The sequence below is a fragment of the Carettochelys insculpta genome, chromosome 16, assembly GCF_033958435.1.
Source record: "Carettochelys insculpta isolate YL-2023 chromosome 16, ASM3395843v1, whole genome shotgun sequence".
Lineage (NCBI taxonomy): Eukaryota > Metazoa > Chordata > Testudines > Carettochelyidae > Carettochelys > Carettochelys insculpta.
In genome coordinates, this window is record NC_134152.1 from 24,462,665 (window position 1) to 24,478,098 (window position 15,434).

At 38.1% G+C, this 15,434-nt stretch overlaps 1 protein-coding gene across 4 annotated transcripts in view; it reads left to right on the forward strand.

Moving 5' to 3' along the window:
• Positions 1-15,434, forward strand: part of TRRAP (transformation/transcription domain associated protein) — a 170,515-nt gene that overhangs the window by 57,775 nt on the left and 97,306 nt on the right. For 2 of the 4 annotated variants that reach the window (XM_075010296.1, XM_075010297.1), the window contains exons 31-45: positions 97-267; positions 1,547-1,615; positions 4,663-4,716; positions 4,853-4,873; positions 5,980-6,099; positions 6,400-6,519; positions 6,802-6,966; positions 8,673-8,854; positions 9,144-9,342; positions 10,003-10,131; positions 11,877-12,143; positions 12,922-13,128; positions 14,598-14,756; positions 14,835-14,969; positions 15,153-15,263. In XM_075010296.1, coding sequence (XP_074866397.1) covers positions 97-267; positions 1,547-1,615; positions 4,663-4,716; positions 4,853-4,873; positions 5,980-6,099; positions 6,400-6,519; positions 6,802-6,966; positions 8,673-8,854; positions 9,144-9,342; positions 10,003-10,131; positions 11,877-12,143; positions 12,922-13,128; positions 14,598-14,756; positions 14,835-14,969; positions 15,153-15,263 — 2,109 coding nt within the window. The remainder of the gene's footprint in view (positions 1-96; positions 268-1,546; positions 1,616-4,662; positions 4,717-4,852; positions 4,874-5,979; positions 6,100-6,399; positions 6,520-6,801; positions 6,967-8,672; positions 8,855-9,143; positions 9,343-10,002; positions 10,132-11,876; positions 12,144-12,921; positions 13,129-14,597; positions 14,757-14,834; positions 14,970-15,152; positions 15,264-15,434) is intronic. The other 2 variants (XM_075010298.1, XM_075010299.1) reach the window with 1 other exon arrangement.

A 15,434-nucleotide genomic window follows, 5' to 3' on the forward strand; every position in this document is an offset into this window, starting at 1 on the left:
TGAGTTCTGCAGAGTTACTTTGTGAAAGTGTTTGTACAGAAGTAAATGAACTTTACTTTATTTCTGCTGTGATCCTCTGCTTTTACTTCCTTGCAGTTCTTGGAAGGGGCTACAATAGAAGTAGATCAAATTCACACACACATGAGGCCATTGCTCATGATGTTAGGAGATTATCGAAGCTTGACCCTGAATGTTGTGAACCGTCTGACTTCTGTCACTAGACTTTTTCCAAACTCCTTTAATGACAAGTTCTGTGATCAGATGATGGTAAGCCTAATCCGTTTTTTTTAAGCTCTCCTAGAAGAGCTCTCCTTTCAACAGACATCCATAAAATTATAGATTAAAAGGGAAGTTTTCAGTATTTTAATGAACAGTTTTGTACACAGGATTTCCATATTTAGAATTCATGTATATTTGTGTTTTGAAATATTTGTATGATTAGAATTGATGAAAACCATCCTTAGTTAAGTGGGGGGGAAAACCAACAAATAAACAACTCTTTCTCCTAATGAAGTCAAACTTAATTATACTGAAAATCTTTGGACAAATTTCTCTTTGAACAAGGGGTTGCCAGGATATTCTGGTAAATGTTGTCTTGGAAACTTTCTTCTTCCTTTTCAGCAGAATAACTCTTCCAGGGTAGGCTGACATCTCTTTTAATGCTATAATGATGATGGTCTGGCCTTTATCTTTTGTATATGGATTGCTAAAATATTTTCTCCATCTTTTTGCCAGAAGCTCTCGTACTCAGGAGATGACTGATCATATTTGGTTATTGATTTGTATATTAAAACATGACCACTTCATTGACCAAATATGAACACCCATTCCTCTTTGTCTGTCAGACTTAATAAATGCTTTTTCCTGTCACCCATGTGCACACTTTCATATCTCTCCCTTTTTTTGAAAATTGGGGAAAATTCACCTTGCAGCATGCCTTGAAGGTCAGTGGATATTTGGCTCTGTTGGGTGAAGTGGTGAAGGCAGTTGTAGAATTGAGGACTTCAAAGCCCTTATCTGACCTAAGCTGCAGCAGTACTACATGAGGAATGAATAGGCAGCTATTAGATTTTGCTATGCCTGTGTAATCCACTCCCCCATGGAAAGAATCTCTGAGAAAGGAGAACAGCTGCTATTTCACTAGCTACAGTTCCCTAATAGACTTCAGATGTACCCCCAGCTAGTATATATTAATACTCCAATCTGGAAGTTTACAAAAGCATGGATAATTATAGTACAGTCAAAAGAAAAGCTTGCAACCTTCCAATCAAGCACAGGTTTAAAAGCTCTCTTGGCTTCTGTAGGTACTTGTGCAGTTTAGAAGAACTTGAATATCTTACCAGGCCTGTAGGTTGCAAACGATTGGGTCACAAATTGCAAGCTAGCATCTCCAATGAAGGGAGCCGAAATAACTACAGTTGTTTAGTTTACTTCCCTTAAATATCAGTCTGTACCTTAGGTCTAGCTCTCATAAAATCTTGCTGTTTCTTTCATAACTTGAACTGTAAAATTAGAATAATCATACTAATACTGGATTTCCCTGCAGCAACACCTGCGTAAATGGATGGAAGTGGTAGTAATTACACACAAAGGAGGACAAAGAAGTGATGGAAATGTAAGTTAATGGCCCCTTTTATGGGGGAGGGAGAAGCAGAGCTAAGCAATACAACTCTTAGCAAATACAGAAGTCATTCAACTGTAAATGTTTCCGTAACTGGATGTCCATGGGGGATTTTGTTACAAGGCTGAATAATGTTATTTTTTGAAATACTTGTGACAAACTTACTACAGGAAGTTTTTGGCTCCCATTTTAAATCTGTATTTACAGTGACTGAAATTTACATGGTCCAGCTAGTGCATGTACCAGTGTCTCAGCACTTTTGGTCTGACGTTGAAATAGTGTGGTGTAGTTTTGTAGGGACCATGTATAGTGGGGTCAATTTCCTCTGGTGTGTGCCATTTTCTAGGCCCTAATCCAGCGATAAGATCTGTGTGGGCAAACCACCCTCATTAATATAAGGGAGACCTGCCTCTATGGCTCAGATTACATGAACGATGCCATCATTTCTCAATAGGTCATCTTTTTAATAATTTATTTTTGGTTTATTGTTAATAAGCTGGATGTTCATGTCATATTTGGTTAGTAAATTTGTATTGCATGCAAAATGCCCCTTTCCATCTTAAATGTGATTTTTGAAAGCCACATTTTGGTTTTTTGTGGGATGTGATAGTTTGTTGAAATATGGGAATTAAGTTTCCTGTCAAATTGGAAATTGCATAAATTAAAGGCAGAGTGTGTTCTATAATGTGTGTAGTAGTACTTACCCGAGTCAGTGATTTAGTTTGTAGTGTGTCTGCACTTCTGTTATCACCAGTAATTTTTGTTAAGAGTACTGGAAAGATTTTACTGCTATCTACACTTCCAAACTAGGAAGGAATCTGCTTTATTTCAGATTAGAACTAAATTGGGCTGGCTGTGTTTTGTTTCAAGAAATCACTAGATTTTAAGTTTTTTAATTTCTACTTTTTCCTGTCCCTCCAAAAAAAAAACCCAAAACCCTTCAAATTTAAACTGGCTATCACTTTTGAAGTGGTTAGATATTTTGTAATGAAATTGGGTTAATAAGACTTAAAAGTAAGCTACTGTGCATGCATGTTTGAAAAAATACTAATATTTATTGATTCCTGTGCACTGTTATGGACTTCTATTAATATCCATTTTTCCTGTACCTGATGATTATAGATGCAATTTTATGAGTTTTTTTGGTAGTTGTCTTTCAGGCCACAGTGAGGTACCATTGCAGTAGTTCTTTGCCTAGTTCTTGCTAGGTATTAAACATATTTCACTTAGTTGTAAATTCCTTTGCTTTCAATGTTTTCTGTCACAATCTTTTGTCTCTGTGTACATTTTGTGTTTTAAAATGCCCTCCCCCATCCGCTGCCTGCACTGAACAAAAAAATTGTGGAGGGGAAAAAAAAAAGCTTTTTCAAACAATGTTGGGAATGTTTTCAATATATTCAACATTTTCAAATAGAGTTTGTCTGACAGTGCATTTGATTAAAAAGGTAATTCAGTCTTAAATTTTACTTTTTAATGAGGTATTCATCTCAAGTCCTTAATATTACAAATATTAGTAAATAGAGTCAAATGCATTTTGACACTGATCATCACAGTTTACACAGTAGATGTTGTTCTTGCATCCATATGAGATGTTTTTAGAACTTCATATTGCTAAAGAGGAAGAAACCAGGGTGAGGTTAATTAGTCAAGAGAATTAGTTGCAGTTGGCATTAATACTTGTTTCTTCTTGGGGTTTGTGGGCTCCAAAAGTTCACTGCAGTTTGAACCTCTCTATTCTGGACAGGTGTCTTCTGACACCATCTGTAATCCACCATGATTTTAGTTAGCCGATAACCCATATCAGGGGTGTGGCCAATTTTCCCATGGTCCCATAAAGTCTGTTTACAATCCTCAGTCCTGGCTCTCAGTGCTCTGTGCTGTTGTTTAGCTGTAATTTACCCCATATGTCTTCCCAGAGCCCAGGCAGCAGTGGAAGTGTTGGGAATGTTAGACAATATTGATTGCCTGTGGTCCGGGAAATTTTCTTGTTCAGCACCAGTCAGGTGCCGAGGTTGCCGGAGTAGAGAGGTTCAATGTGTAGTTCACATTAAAAACAAATTTCTGTTCAGTGTGGAATGGTTCCTGAAGTGTCTTGCGTTGTGCAAGCTATGAGTGCTAATTTTAGGAGGAGATCATAACTTCAGGGGAGACTTACAGGCTGATGGGGGAAAAAACACTTCTGTTTGCTACGTGAGAGGATAACAATAGTGGCTGTACCCTTTAAAAAATAACAACATTGATCTTAAGCAGTTTTTATACTTCTCTGTTCATCTACAAATTGGGTGAGGCAGTGAATAACACTCCATGATGTTTTTGGTACCTGTCTTTTAGTGTGGTTTTCAGAATTCTGAGCAAGACGTTAGATTTTTGCTTCTTAGTAACATATTTTACTGCAAAAGTCTTAATTTTTCAAGGAAAACAAATAGTTGTAAACTAACTAAAAAGTCTAAAATCTGTTTAAAAACTGATTTGTAATGATGCAATGAGTACTGTAACAGTAAACCACAGGTGTAAAGTAAGGAAGCTAGAATTTTTCAACTCATTTGAGCCTTCATCTTTGCCATGTAAAACCTAATATAACCCTCCTTAGGTGTGACTTGCTTGTATAAAAAAAAAAAAAAGCCATTCCAAGTGGAAATGAACTTTTAATTAATGGATTTGATGCACAAAAGCTTCATTAACTAAATCTGCATGCAGTTTTTCTCACTGCATACAAAATACATAAATTATCTTTTGATCAAGCAGGTTGCAACAAATTCCCTCCTCCCCCTCATCAAAAATGCTCCTTAAGTGAAAAAAATTAAACTTGTGGTCTGTGGGAGGGCTGAATTCCATTAAAAGGAATTGTGTAGTTTGATGTTTCAAGCATTGAAGGTCTTTGTTTTCTGTGTGGGTGATACTTGTCTCTGAAGATACCCGAATACTGTTTCCACTGTCTTGTTCATCCCTGGTATTTTTATTGTGCACACATGTATGGGAAATTATATGTAAACAATGTACAAATAGAAAAAAAAAAAGATGCTTTTCCTCCCCATTCTCAGGAGAGCATTTCAGAGTGCGGGAGATGTTCGTTGTCTCCATTCTGTCAGTTTGAGGTGAGAACATAACCCTATTAAAGTCAGTTTCTGACTGCAATCTGAAGAATAGCATATACTTTTTTCACATTTTTGTGTTTTTTTTCTTTTCCTTTTTTTTCTTTTTTTCATGCTGTAATTTTTTGTTTTGGTTCAGCCTGCCGTGGAAGGGGTAGAGGTGAGAAATTCAGTGGAGGCACCAGGAGGTTCTTTGTTGTTGTTGTGTTTGGTTTTTGCTGTGATATGTTAGCTGTATTGTTGTGTAATGGGCAGAGTGCATTGTGCCTTTGAGTGCAGTGCTGTGAATTGTCTTATGTATGTCTGTGACAGAGTTGTTTTAGTAACATCGCTGTGAAGGATGTTCAGCATGTTTTGTGTCAGGAAGCTTGTAGCAGAAACTGTAAGGGCTTTCAAAGGATCTACTATTTCAACTGATTTTTATAAATTTAAGCCCCAGACAAGCTGTCTGACCTGCCACTGACCAAAGGATCTTCTTGTGCAGATCAGATTGAGGATTGGGGCCTTATTGCTTTGTATTTAAATTCAGCTTAGAAAATACCAATAACAACCCACTACAAACATAGTGTGTAGTATATGTTAGAAATTGATTTTTTCCCTCTTACATTTTATTCATTAAATAAAATGCTCACTCTGAACAGAAGGTGCAGATCGTTGTCCTAGGAAAATATAAAAACAAATTTAAACTACCCAATTTTTAAAAAAAAATCCTGAAATTTGCTCATACATTTAGAAGAATAAATATCTGATGGGAGAGCAAAGCAGATTTGTAAAAGTAAGAGGCCATAGGCAGCATATGTGGAACTGTGATGGGGGAGGCTGCTTTTCCTTCTTTCCTCTTTGACTTTGGGATATGTGTGGGAAATAGTTTCAAGCTGCTAGTTTGGGTTTTTGAAGTGTGCATCTCTTAGTATAGTCCAGTAATGAGTCCTCATAATTTCCCTCATCACCATTCTCATTACTCACAGGCTAGCTTTAATATTAAAATATCACTAAAGAAACAAATTAAATAAATAAAATGTCTTCTGAAACATGATACCAAAATGGGAAAAAAAAAATATATATATATATATTTCCCCACGACAGATTCCTTCCATGTACTGGGGTAAGTAGGTGCTGCTTATATGTTAACACCTTGCTTTTGTTTGCCAGCCATCCTAATACATAGATAGAGAAATGTAGTCATGGTAAGATATGTGGTGATATGTTTGTATGTTTAGTTAGGAAGTGTTAGTTTGTTTTCATAATGTTTATTTTTATCTGTAGGAAATGAAGATTTGTTCCGCAATCATAAACCTCTTTCATCTGATCCCAGCTGCTCCTCAGACTCTGGTTAAACCTTTGCTCGAAGTTGTGATGAAAACAGAACGGGCTATGTTGATAGAGGTAAAAAAGGAATTTAATTTTGCTAATTGTATCCTTTATTGCTCCCTTTTTAAGTGTCTTTTTTTAATTGTTCCAGCCAGCTGTGTAGGGTTATTTGGTATAAAAATTGATTTCTAACAAATTATCTCATCATTTAAGACTGATATTTGATTGTTTTAAGACCTTTAGGCGGTTGTGATTGCTAACAAATCCATTTTACACATGCTAAGTTAAGTGCTCTATTCTTTGCCAGATAACGTGAGAGGAATGGATACGCTGAATGAAGGGAAGTAATTTAATTAAAACATTATGAATTTTCAGGCAGGCAGTCCATTCAGAGAACCACTGATAAAGTTTCTGACACGTCATCCATCCCAGACTGTTGAGCTGTTTATGATGGAAGCGACTTTAAATGATCCACAGTGGAGCAGAATGTTCATGGTAATTGCTGCAAAATAATACTCCAGTTTGGATAAATTAGAAGTTACTGACATACCTTTTGATTATGTGGTATCTACTCTGTGAGACAAAACACTGGACTTCAGTCTTGAGAGACAGTTAATCTGGCATGCTTTTAAGGGTATTAAATTCATGTGCAAAGTTAAAATGCATTATTTAGTAGTGGTAAAGGTAGACCCAATGTGTATGTATGAATGTATACTGATACAACTTTCTTTGTTTTTCTAAAATATATTTCAATGATGGTTGATTGCCCTTCTCCAGAGTTTTTTAAAACACAAAGATGCAAAGCCTCTACGAGATGTCCTGGCAGCTAATCCAAACCGGTTCATCACTTTATTGTTACCTGGTGGCACCCAAACTGCTGTTAGGCCAGGATCACCTAGTACCAGCACAATGCGGCTTGATCTTCAGTTTCAGGCTATCAAGGTATTTATTTGCTGTATTCTCAAATGCTGTCATGGGCAGTTCAAATCTGTTTACGTGACTATAGATAGATTGAGTAACAACAGATATGTAAACATCAGATATGATTTGTAAAAAAACAAATCAAGAAAAAAAATTAAAAAAAAGTGTAATTTCCCTTTCACCTGCCATTTTACTTGGTTTAAGAAAAAAAGTTTTTCTCCTTCTTCTCATTTACTAGCGTAATGCTACCAATGCTGAATAGGGATGTTTAAAAATTTTAAATATATCTTTCATTGGAACTAAAAGCAAAAAGAAAGAGATCTAATGGCAACATTTCTATGAGCAGTTTTTGTAGAGCCACGTTTAGCTCTAAATCAATCTGAAATGTTCCTGGATGTCAAGATTGCTATTATGTAGTGTTTGTTGTATCTGTGGAGGTTCCAGGGTATTAGAGACACAATATGGTAAGGTGATATCGTTTATTGGACTACAGTTCGGTGAGAGAGAAGCTTTTCACCTTACAGAGTGCTTTTCTTCAGCTCTTGGAAATAGTGTTACAGCTAAATGCAGAGTGAAACTGATTGTTTACCATAAATAGTTAAGATGTATTTCATATTTTTTTGTGTCTAGCCAAGTTCTGAATTTAAGCTCTCATAACTTTGCTAAGACACGAAAAATCTGGGGTTTAATAGAGGCACTGGATTCATGACTTACTACAACTTACTCACTAAACCTCCCCACAGCTCTCATTTAATTCTCTCTGTTCGCTTTTCCCCACTCCACCAGTAGTGATTGGAGCAGTGTTCATGGGCTATATTACCATGAGTGATCCCTTGAAATATAAATGAACTACCTGTGCTACACAATCTGTTCTGTCTTGCATTCTGTAGAAAAAGTGTGCAAAGTAAAGTCTTTAATTGGACTAACATCTGTTGGTGAGTGAGACAAGTTTTTGAGTTACACAGAGCTCTTCCTCTGGTCTGGGATAAAGATGAAGTGTCACACCTAACTACAAAGTCAAGCAGATTGCTTAGCGTAAGTTGTTAGCACGTATTCTAAGGCAGTGTTAGCAAATTAGGGAGCAAGAAGCCTGGAATGTTTTCTGGGGAGGCATAAGAAGTCTCTTTGCCTTCCTCCCAACCAGCAGCCCCTGCTCTCCATTCTGGCTCAGAGCAGGGTGATGCTGTATGTACTTGTATGGCAGCAGTAGAGGACTGTGGACATGAAGGAGGGTATGGGTAATACCTCCCTGGTCTGGCATGGTCTGGACCTGAAGGGTCCCGAACAAGAGAATATGCTGGACCGGGGAGATCCAGGACTTCTGCTACCACATGGCCTTGCGTGGTTGCACCCTGCAGACTCTGGCTCTGGCTGGGCTTCCAGATACTGGCCCCACAGATGCCAGTCCTGGCCCTAGCCCTGGGACTCCATGGTTCTGAAATGGACCATGGTTGTTGCTAGATGAAAGAATCCCAGGTGTGAGAGGTGCAACCTGTACAACCAAATAAATTTGAGAGCCATTGTTCGAAGGGACCATTCAAGGTGAAGTGGCCTGTTAACATCTTGTTTCCCAGACCTGAAGAAAAGATCTGCGTAAGCTTGAAAGCTCCTGTTTCACCAAAAGAAGTAGATCTAATAAAAGATATTAACCAACCCACCTTGTCTCTTTGCTAGAAATTATTAGATTTGTGCATATTTATGTATTTTCCTTGTTTTGTTTTTCACAGATCATAAGTATTATAGTTAAGAATGATGAATGTTGGTTGGCAAATCAACATTCTTTAGTGAGTCAGTTAAGACGTGTGTGGGTAAGTGAAGCTTTTCAAGAAAGACATCGTAAGGAGAATATGGCTGCAACAAACTGGAAAGAACCTAAACTACTGGCATACTGCTTATTGAATTACTGCAGGTATGTAGAACTATTTGTTTCTTCTTGATCAAATCAGTTTTGTTTTTTTCCCCTTTTGGGTGTATCTTTTCTGTACTTTCAAAATAAAACTTCCGTATAATGCCCTGTGGAAGGATGATGTTCTGAAAATTGCTTCTTAGTGCTGCCATTAGAACCAAAACCAGGACTACTTTCAGCAGGGTTTTTAAACTATACTTATTTAAAAGCAATGACGACTCCTCCACCACATCATCAAACAAAACAGTCTGACTCAAGGCTCTCATAAGAGGTTTTAATTTTCTTTTTCCAGAAGGAATTATGGTGATATAGAATTGCTCTTCCAGCTGCTTCGAGCTTTCACAGGCCGTTTCCTCTGCAATATGACTTTCTTAAAGGAATACATGGAAGAAGAAATCCCAAAAAACTATAGTATTCCCCAAAAACGGGCTCTATTCTTCCGGTTTGTCGATTTCAATGACCCAAACTTTGGAGATGAGCTGAAAGCTAAAGTAAGTAAAGCAATTAAATCCCAGTAGGCTGATTATTTAGGTTTAATTTTCATCGTGTGAAGTAGGGCAACAAAACTTGCTTGCTTAAATGTCAAAAAGAGTTTGACAATTGGCAGAGCCAATTATGGGAAAATACCATATCCAGGGAAGAACCATTAAGAGATGGAGTCAGTAAGTCCTCTAACTTTTCCAAGTTGAGCATTTCTTAGGTTATGCCTGTATGGCTCTGCAGTTAGGACGATGGGGTGTAGAGTGTACTAATGTGGTGTTCTCAACTCTCATGTGGCAAACAACTGGAGAGAGCTAAAAGATATTTTAATTCACATTTACATAGTCCTCTTTAAACAGGGGTGTTACAGCACAGCACACTGATGTGATCTGTAGTCTGTATCCCAAATCCAGACCACAGGCTATGTAGATAAGCCCTGAATGTGCCCTTTCTAGGAGACTGAATTTGTCTTTTAAAAAAAAAACCCTCCTTCTGGTTAAGGCATTTTTTACAGTCTCTGTAAATTTGAAAGATGGTACTTAAAGAGGTTCTGAAGCTGCAATGCATTGGTTTATCATTAATACAAAATAATCCAGATAGCTTTATAAGTAATTGTTTTTTAAAGAGAATTTAATGGCATAGTATTAACTTCTTCTAATCCTGGTTTGTAGGTTCTGCAGCATATCTTGAATCCTGCATTCTTGCATAGTTTTGAAAAAGCAGAAGGAGAACAACTTCTGGGACCACCCAACCCAGAAGGAGATAATCCAGAGAGTATCACTAGTGTTTTTATAACAAAGGTATCAATCCCTCCTAGCTGTAAAGAACTGAAAAACGACAAATGAAAAGTATCTAAGATGATGGACATTTCACTTCTGACCTGATTCGTTATTGCTGCTTCTAAATAGAAATAATCAAGTATATTGAATTATGTAATGATTTTGAATTGTGGAGAAATACTGTACCCACCAGGAACTAGAAGGAGATTACAAAAACTCAAGTTATTTGTGACTTCACTAGGGGTACAGCTACATAGCAAGGTTATTCCAAAATAGTTTATTCTGAAGTTAAACTGTGGAACTCCTTGCCAGAGGACACTGTGAAGGCTAGGACTGTAACAGAATTTAAGAAAGAGCTAAATAAATTCATGGAGGTTAGGTCCATAAAAGGCTATTAGCCAAGGGTAGGAATGGTGTCCCTGGTCTCTGATAGTCAGAAGCTGGAGACGGATGGCAGGAGAAAAATCACTTGATCTTTGTTAGCGATCCACCCCCACTAGGGCACCTGGCACTGTCCGCTGTCGGCAGACAGGCTACTGGGCTGGATGGACCTTTGGTCTGACCCAGTATGGCCATTCTTATGTTCTTATTCCAGAATAATGCATCTATACTACAGGAAAGCACCAGAGTAAGCAAAACTTATTCTGGAATTGGCTCTACTGTATGCAGACACACTATTTCAGATATAAACCCGCTCCAGGGGCTTTACTCCAAAATGCCATGTCTACACAGCAGAATTATTTTGGAATAAACTATTCTAGGATAGCTTATTTTGAAATAGGCCTTGCTCCCTTTCTACACAGTTCCTATTCCAAAATGTCTGTATCAGATTAGGCACTGTTCCTCGTACAATGAGGTTTACCAAATTCTAAATAATGTTGAAATAGCGTTTGCATTGTGTAGACACTCGCCAATTTTTTTTTTTTTAAATAATGGCTATTATTTAGAAATAACTTTGCTGTGTGGAGGTACCATTGGATTTCAGCACGTAACTCTGCAAAGGATGGTGACCCTCTGTATCCTCTCATCTACATGTTGGTTAGAAGAGTTGAACTCTTGAAGTTCAGTCACAGAACTGACTGCCTCATTTTCATGCCAGTTAGCAAATTAGTAAGATAGTTACTGTTTGAAGGTATTTTGAAGGCCTGATCTTCAGAACTGCACAGCTTATTATAAAAATGTGCTCTCTTCTTTTAGCTGTCAAAGGGGGAGCTGAACTCTTATAAATATATGGCATCAGTTGTGTGTTGCAATGCTTTTAAAAACCTGGCCCTCAATGTAGATGTATGTGCATATAACATAAGCAAGGATAATTTGGGCACTAGGTGAGAAATGGGCAGTTAGCGCTTTCTTTAGAAAGTGCTGAGAGCTGGTCATACCTGTCTGTCTCGTAGAACTGGAAGGAATCTTCAGAGGTCATCAAATTTGGTCTCCCGTTGTGTCAGCAGGACTTATTACCACCCCTGACAGTTTTTTTTTTTTTTTTTTTTTTTTGTTTTTTTTTTTTTTTAAAATCTGTTTGCCCCAGATCCTTAAGTGGCCCCCTCAACGACTGAACTCACAACCCTGGGTTTAGCAGCCCCATGCTCAAACCACTGAGCTTATCCCTCCTGTCAAAGTCACCTGTTGCTGTAGAAACCGCCTGTAGAAGTACTTGTTTTTCCATAGCCTCTTAGAACTGATGGTAATATATGTAGAGCCTATGAATATAAATATATATATTTTTTCTCTTTCCATCCTGCTACCCTCTCCACTCTTGGGAATAGGTACTTGATCCAGAAAAACAGGCAGACATGCTGGATTCACTCAGAATTTATCTCTTGCAATTTGCAACACTTCTGGTTGAACATGCCCCACATCACATTCATGACAATAACAAGAACCGAAACAGCAAACTACGACGCCTCATGACCTTTGCCTGGCCCTGTCTCTTGTCTAAGGCATGTGTGGATCCAGCGTGCAAGTACAGTGGGCACTTGCTTTTAGCACACATCATTGCAAAATTTGCCATACATAAGAAGATAGTGTTGCAGGTACTGTGTACACACTTGCACTGATATGCTAATGGGCTGCTGCTTAGTACTGTTTCTGGTGTATGCTTTCGTTAATTTTTTGTAGTGTAACAGAGGACATGTAATGGACATCAGAGATTTACTCTTGAAGAATCAGTATACGTGAGATAACTAAAAGTGTAAGAGCAGAGCAGATTACCCAGGGAGGAAGTGTAGAAGGTGCAGGCCAAAGACCAGGATCTTGTAGAGTATCTAGAAGAAGGGAACGGGTCATGGCAGTGAGGAGAGTCTTCTGGGAACTTCAACAAGAAGAGGATCTTGAGAAGGAGCATGTCGATGATCACAAAGGCAATGAAAAGATAATGAAAAATGAGAATTACACTTAACATGGAGAAGGTCACTGTAATTTTCAAGGCAATTTTAGAATATGGAGAGGATGGAAGGTAACTGGCAGGTGTCAAGGAGAGAGATGGCAGCAATTTGAGATAGTGGGCGTAGACGACATTTTCAGAGATCTGAGAGTTGGTAGAATAAGGGAGATGAAGCTTCAGAAAAGCAGGTAGTTAGGTGTTTCTTAAAATCAGGGCATTTGCTGTATCATTTGAAAGAGTGTTTGTGTGAAAGAGATCAAGAGATTCCTAGGGGAGAGAATACAAGAAAGCACTTCCTCAGACAAAATTGTAGGTATTGCAGGGGAGCAAAACTGCTTGCCAGTCACTCAAAAGAAAAAGGTCTTAAGAGCTGTATTATTGTTCAGAATAAGTCATTTGTACCATGTCTAAGAGGATCACTCTTTTAGGTTTTTCACAGTCTTCTAAAAGCTCATGCAATGGAAGCTCGAGCAATTGTCAGGCAAGCAATGGCTATTCTGACTCCAGCAGTACCTGCTCGAATGGAGGATGGACATCAGATGCTGACTCACTGGACGCGAAAAATCATTGTAGAAGAAGGCCATACAGTTCCACAGCTAGTCCATATTTTGCATTTAATAGTGCAGCATTTCAAGGTATGTCTATAACCAACTGAACAATTGAACAGATTATTTTAGATACCTAGGCGATATAATGTAGACTAAAAATCAGTGTGATCCAAACTATATGGCAGAGAACAATTACTTAAAGAATTTGATTCTCCTTCCATATTTTGTGTGTTATAAAGTTTAAAGCTGAAAGTATTTGCCATTAATGTAACAATATATCTGGCCACTTCTGATATGTTTGTCTTTTTTCTAACTTTTGCATTTTGCATTGTTTCCCCTTTCTTACTCGTGCACCTTTTGTATTGCTTCCTGGTTTTTTTTAAATGTTTCCTCCACCCACACGTGTACATTTAAAGAATCCAGTTCCCCAAAGTGCTCACGTGCCTGAAATACCAGCCTGACTTAAGAAAAGGTCAGCTTTGTCTTGGGACAAATGCATATTTAAAATTAGCTTCCATGTGGTATAAAATCAGGAAAGTAAAGAGCCAACAGAAGTGCTAGTAAAACTTTTGAAAGCAAGCCCTGAAAATGAAGTTTGGAGTGGTTTGCTGCTGAAATGGAACACTACATAGGTATTGTTCTTAAGCTATGTCTGTGTTGCAGCTTATATTGGCATAACTTACATCATTCAAGGGTGTGAGTAAATTACACCCCCCAACCGACGTAAATTCCTCTGCGTATGTCGGCAGGAGAGCTTCTACCACTGACACAACTACTGCCACTTGCATAAGGGAGAATTAGTAAAATCAAAGGTAGAGCTCTCTCCTGCCTGCTTAGAGCAGATACTTCAGAGAGCTTGCAGTGACGCAGCTACCTTAGTGCAGCTGTACACAGTGCAAATTAGCTTGTACCTTAGTCTGTATTTCTCATGGATCAGGGCAAATCAGGCAAGAAATGTCTGTTACCAAAGTACCAGCTTCTTGTCTTAATTCCAAAGGTTACGTCTAAACTACAATGATCTTTTGAAAGATGATGTTCTAGAAGATCTTCTTCCGAAAGAGCACATCCACACACAAAAAAGTGAATCAAAAGTGCAATCTGCTCTTTTGAAAGAGAGCATCCACAGACACTGTTCTTTTGAAATAATGGGCCAGGGATTGAAAAATCCAGCGCCATGAGGACCACTCTTCCGAACAAGGGCCCCCAGAGCATCTACATATCCTACCCCCACACACACAAAGCATCTTTCGGAAGAAGGCACTCTTCCTCTTTTGGGAGAGGAAGAGGGCCTCCAGAAGAAGCACCGTGTTCTTTCAAAAGGAATTTTCGAAAGCATGCATTTTGTGTGTGGACACTCTGCTTGCTCTTTTGGAAGAGGGCCTGCTTTTCCTGAAGAACTTGCAAGTATAGATGTGGCCGAAGTGATTAACATGGTGTAGTTATAACCAGCTCTGGGCTTTAAGGAAATTAATTTACCATTCTGTTTATTGTGTGGCTGGGAATATGCAGAATATAATTAGTTTACATATAACATAATTCTGAATCCATTTTTACAGGTTTATTACCCTGTAAGACACCATTTGGTGCAGCACATGGTTAGTGCCATGCAGAGGTTGGGTTTTACTCCCAGTGTTACTATTGAGCAAAGAAAACTTGCTGTGGACCTTGCTGAAGTGGTCATCAAATGGGAATTGCAAAGAATTAAAGACCAACAGGTAGGAATAGTAGCAGTTTTTTGTGACTCTCAGAATGTTGTCATGGTTTTTTAACTGTGTGTATGATGGCTATTTCAGCCAGATTCAGAAATGGATGCAAGTACAAGTGGAGAAGGAGCAAGTTCTGCCTCATCTGCTGTTAAGAGAGGATTGTCTGTTGATTCTGGCCAAGAGGTTAAGCGATTCCGGACAGCTACTGGTGCAATAAGCGCAGTAAGAGCTATATGGTTTCCATTTATAACCAGCAATTTTAAGATAAAGCAACCTTTTTACATAATTCCCTAGCCTGCTCATTATTTAAACTAAGTTTTGTTCCTCTTTGTACTTTATGCTATTATTTAAGCACAATTTATTACATACCATTATCTTTTATTGAAAAAAAAATTGTGTACACAGGTATTTGGACGTACTCAGTCCTTACCAGGAGCTGATGCACTTCTTTCCAAGCCAATTGACAAGCAGCATACAGATACTGTGGTCAACTTCCTCATTAGAATTGCTTGTCAGGTACTGTGTGATTCTGAAATGCAAATATCCATGCTTGGTTAGGGCTCAAAAATGCAATAGATTTTTATTATGCAGCATGGTTTTCACTCTGGGATAAATATATAAACTTGAACAATGGCTGTTGTCTTAGATAAGGTTGTGCCTATTTTTATGTAAACTTTGTTAAACTAT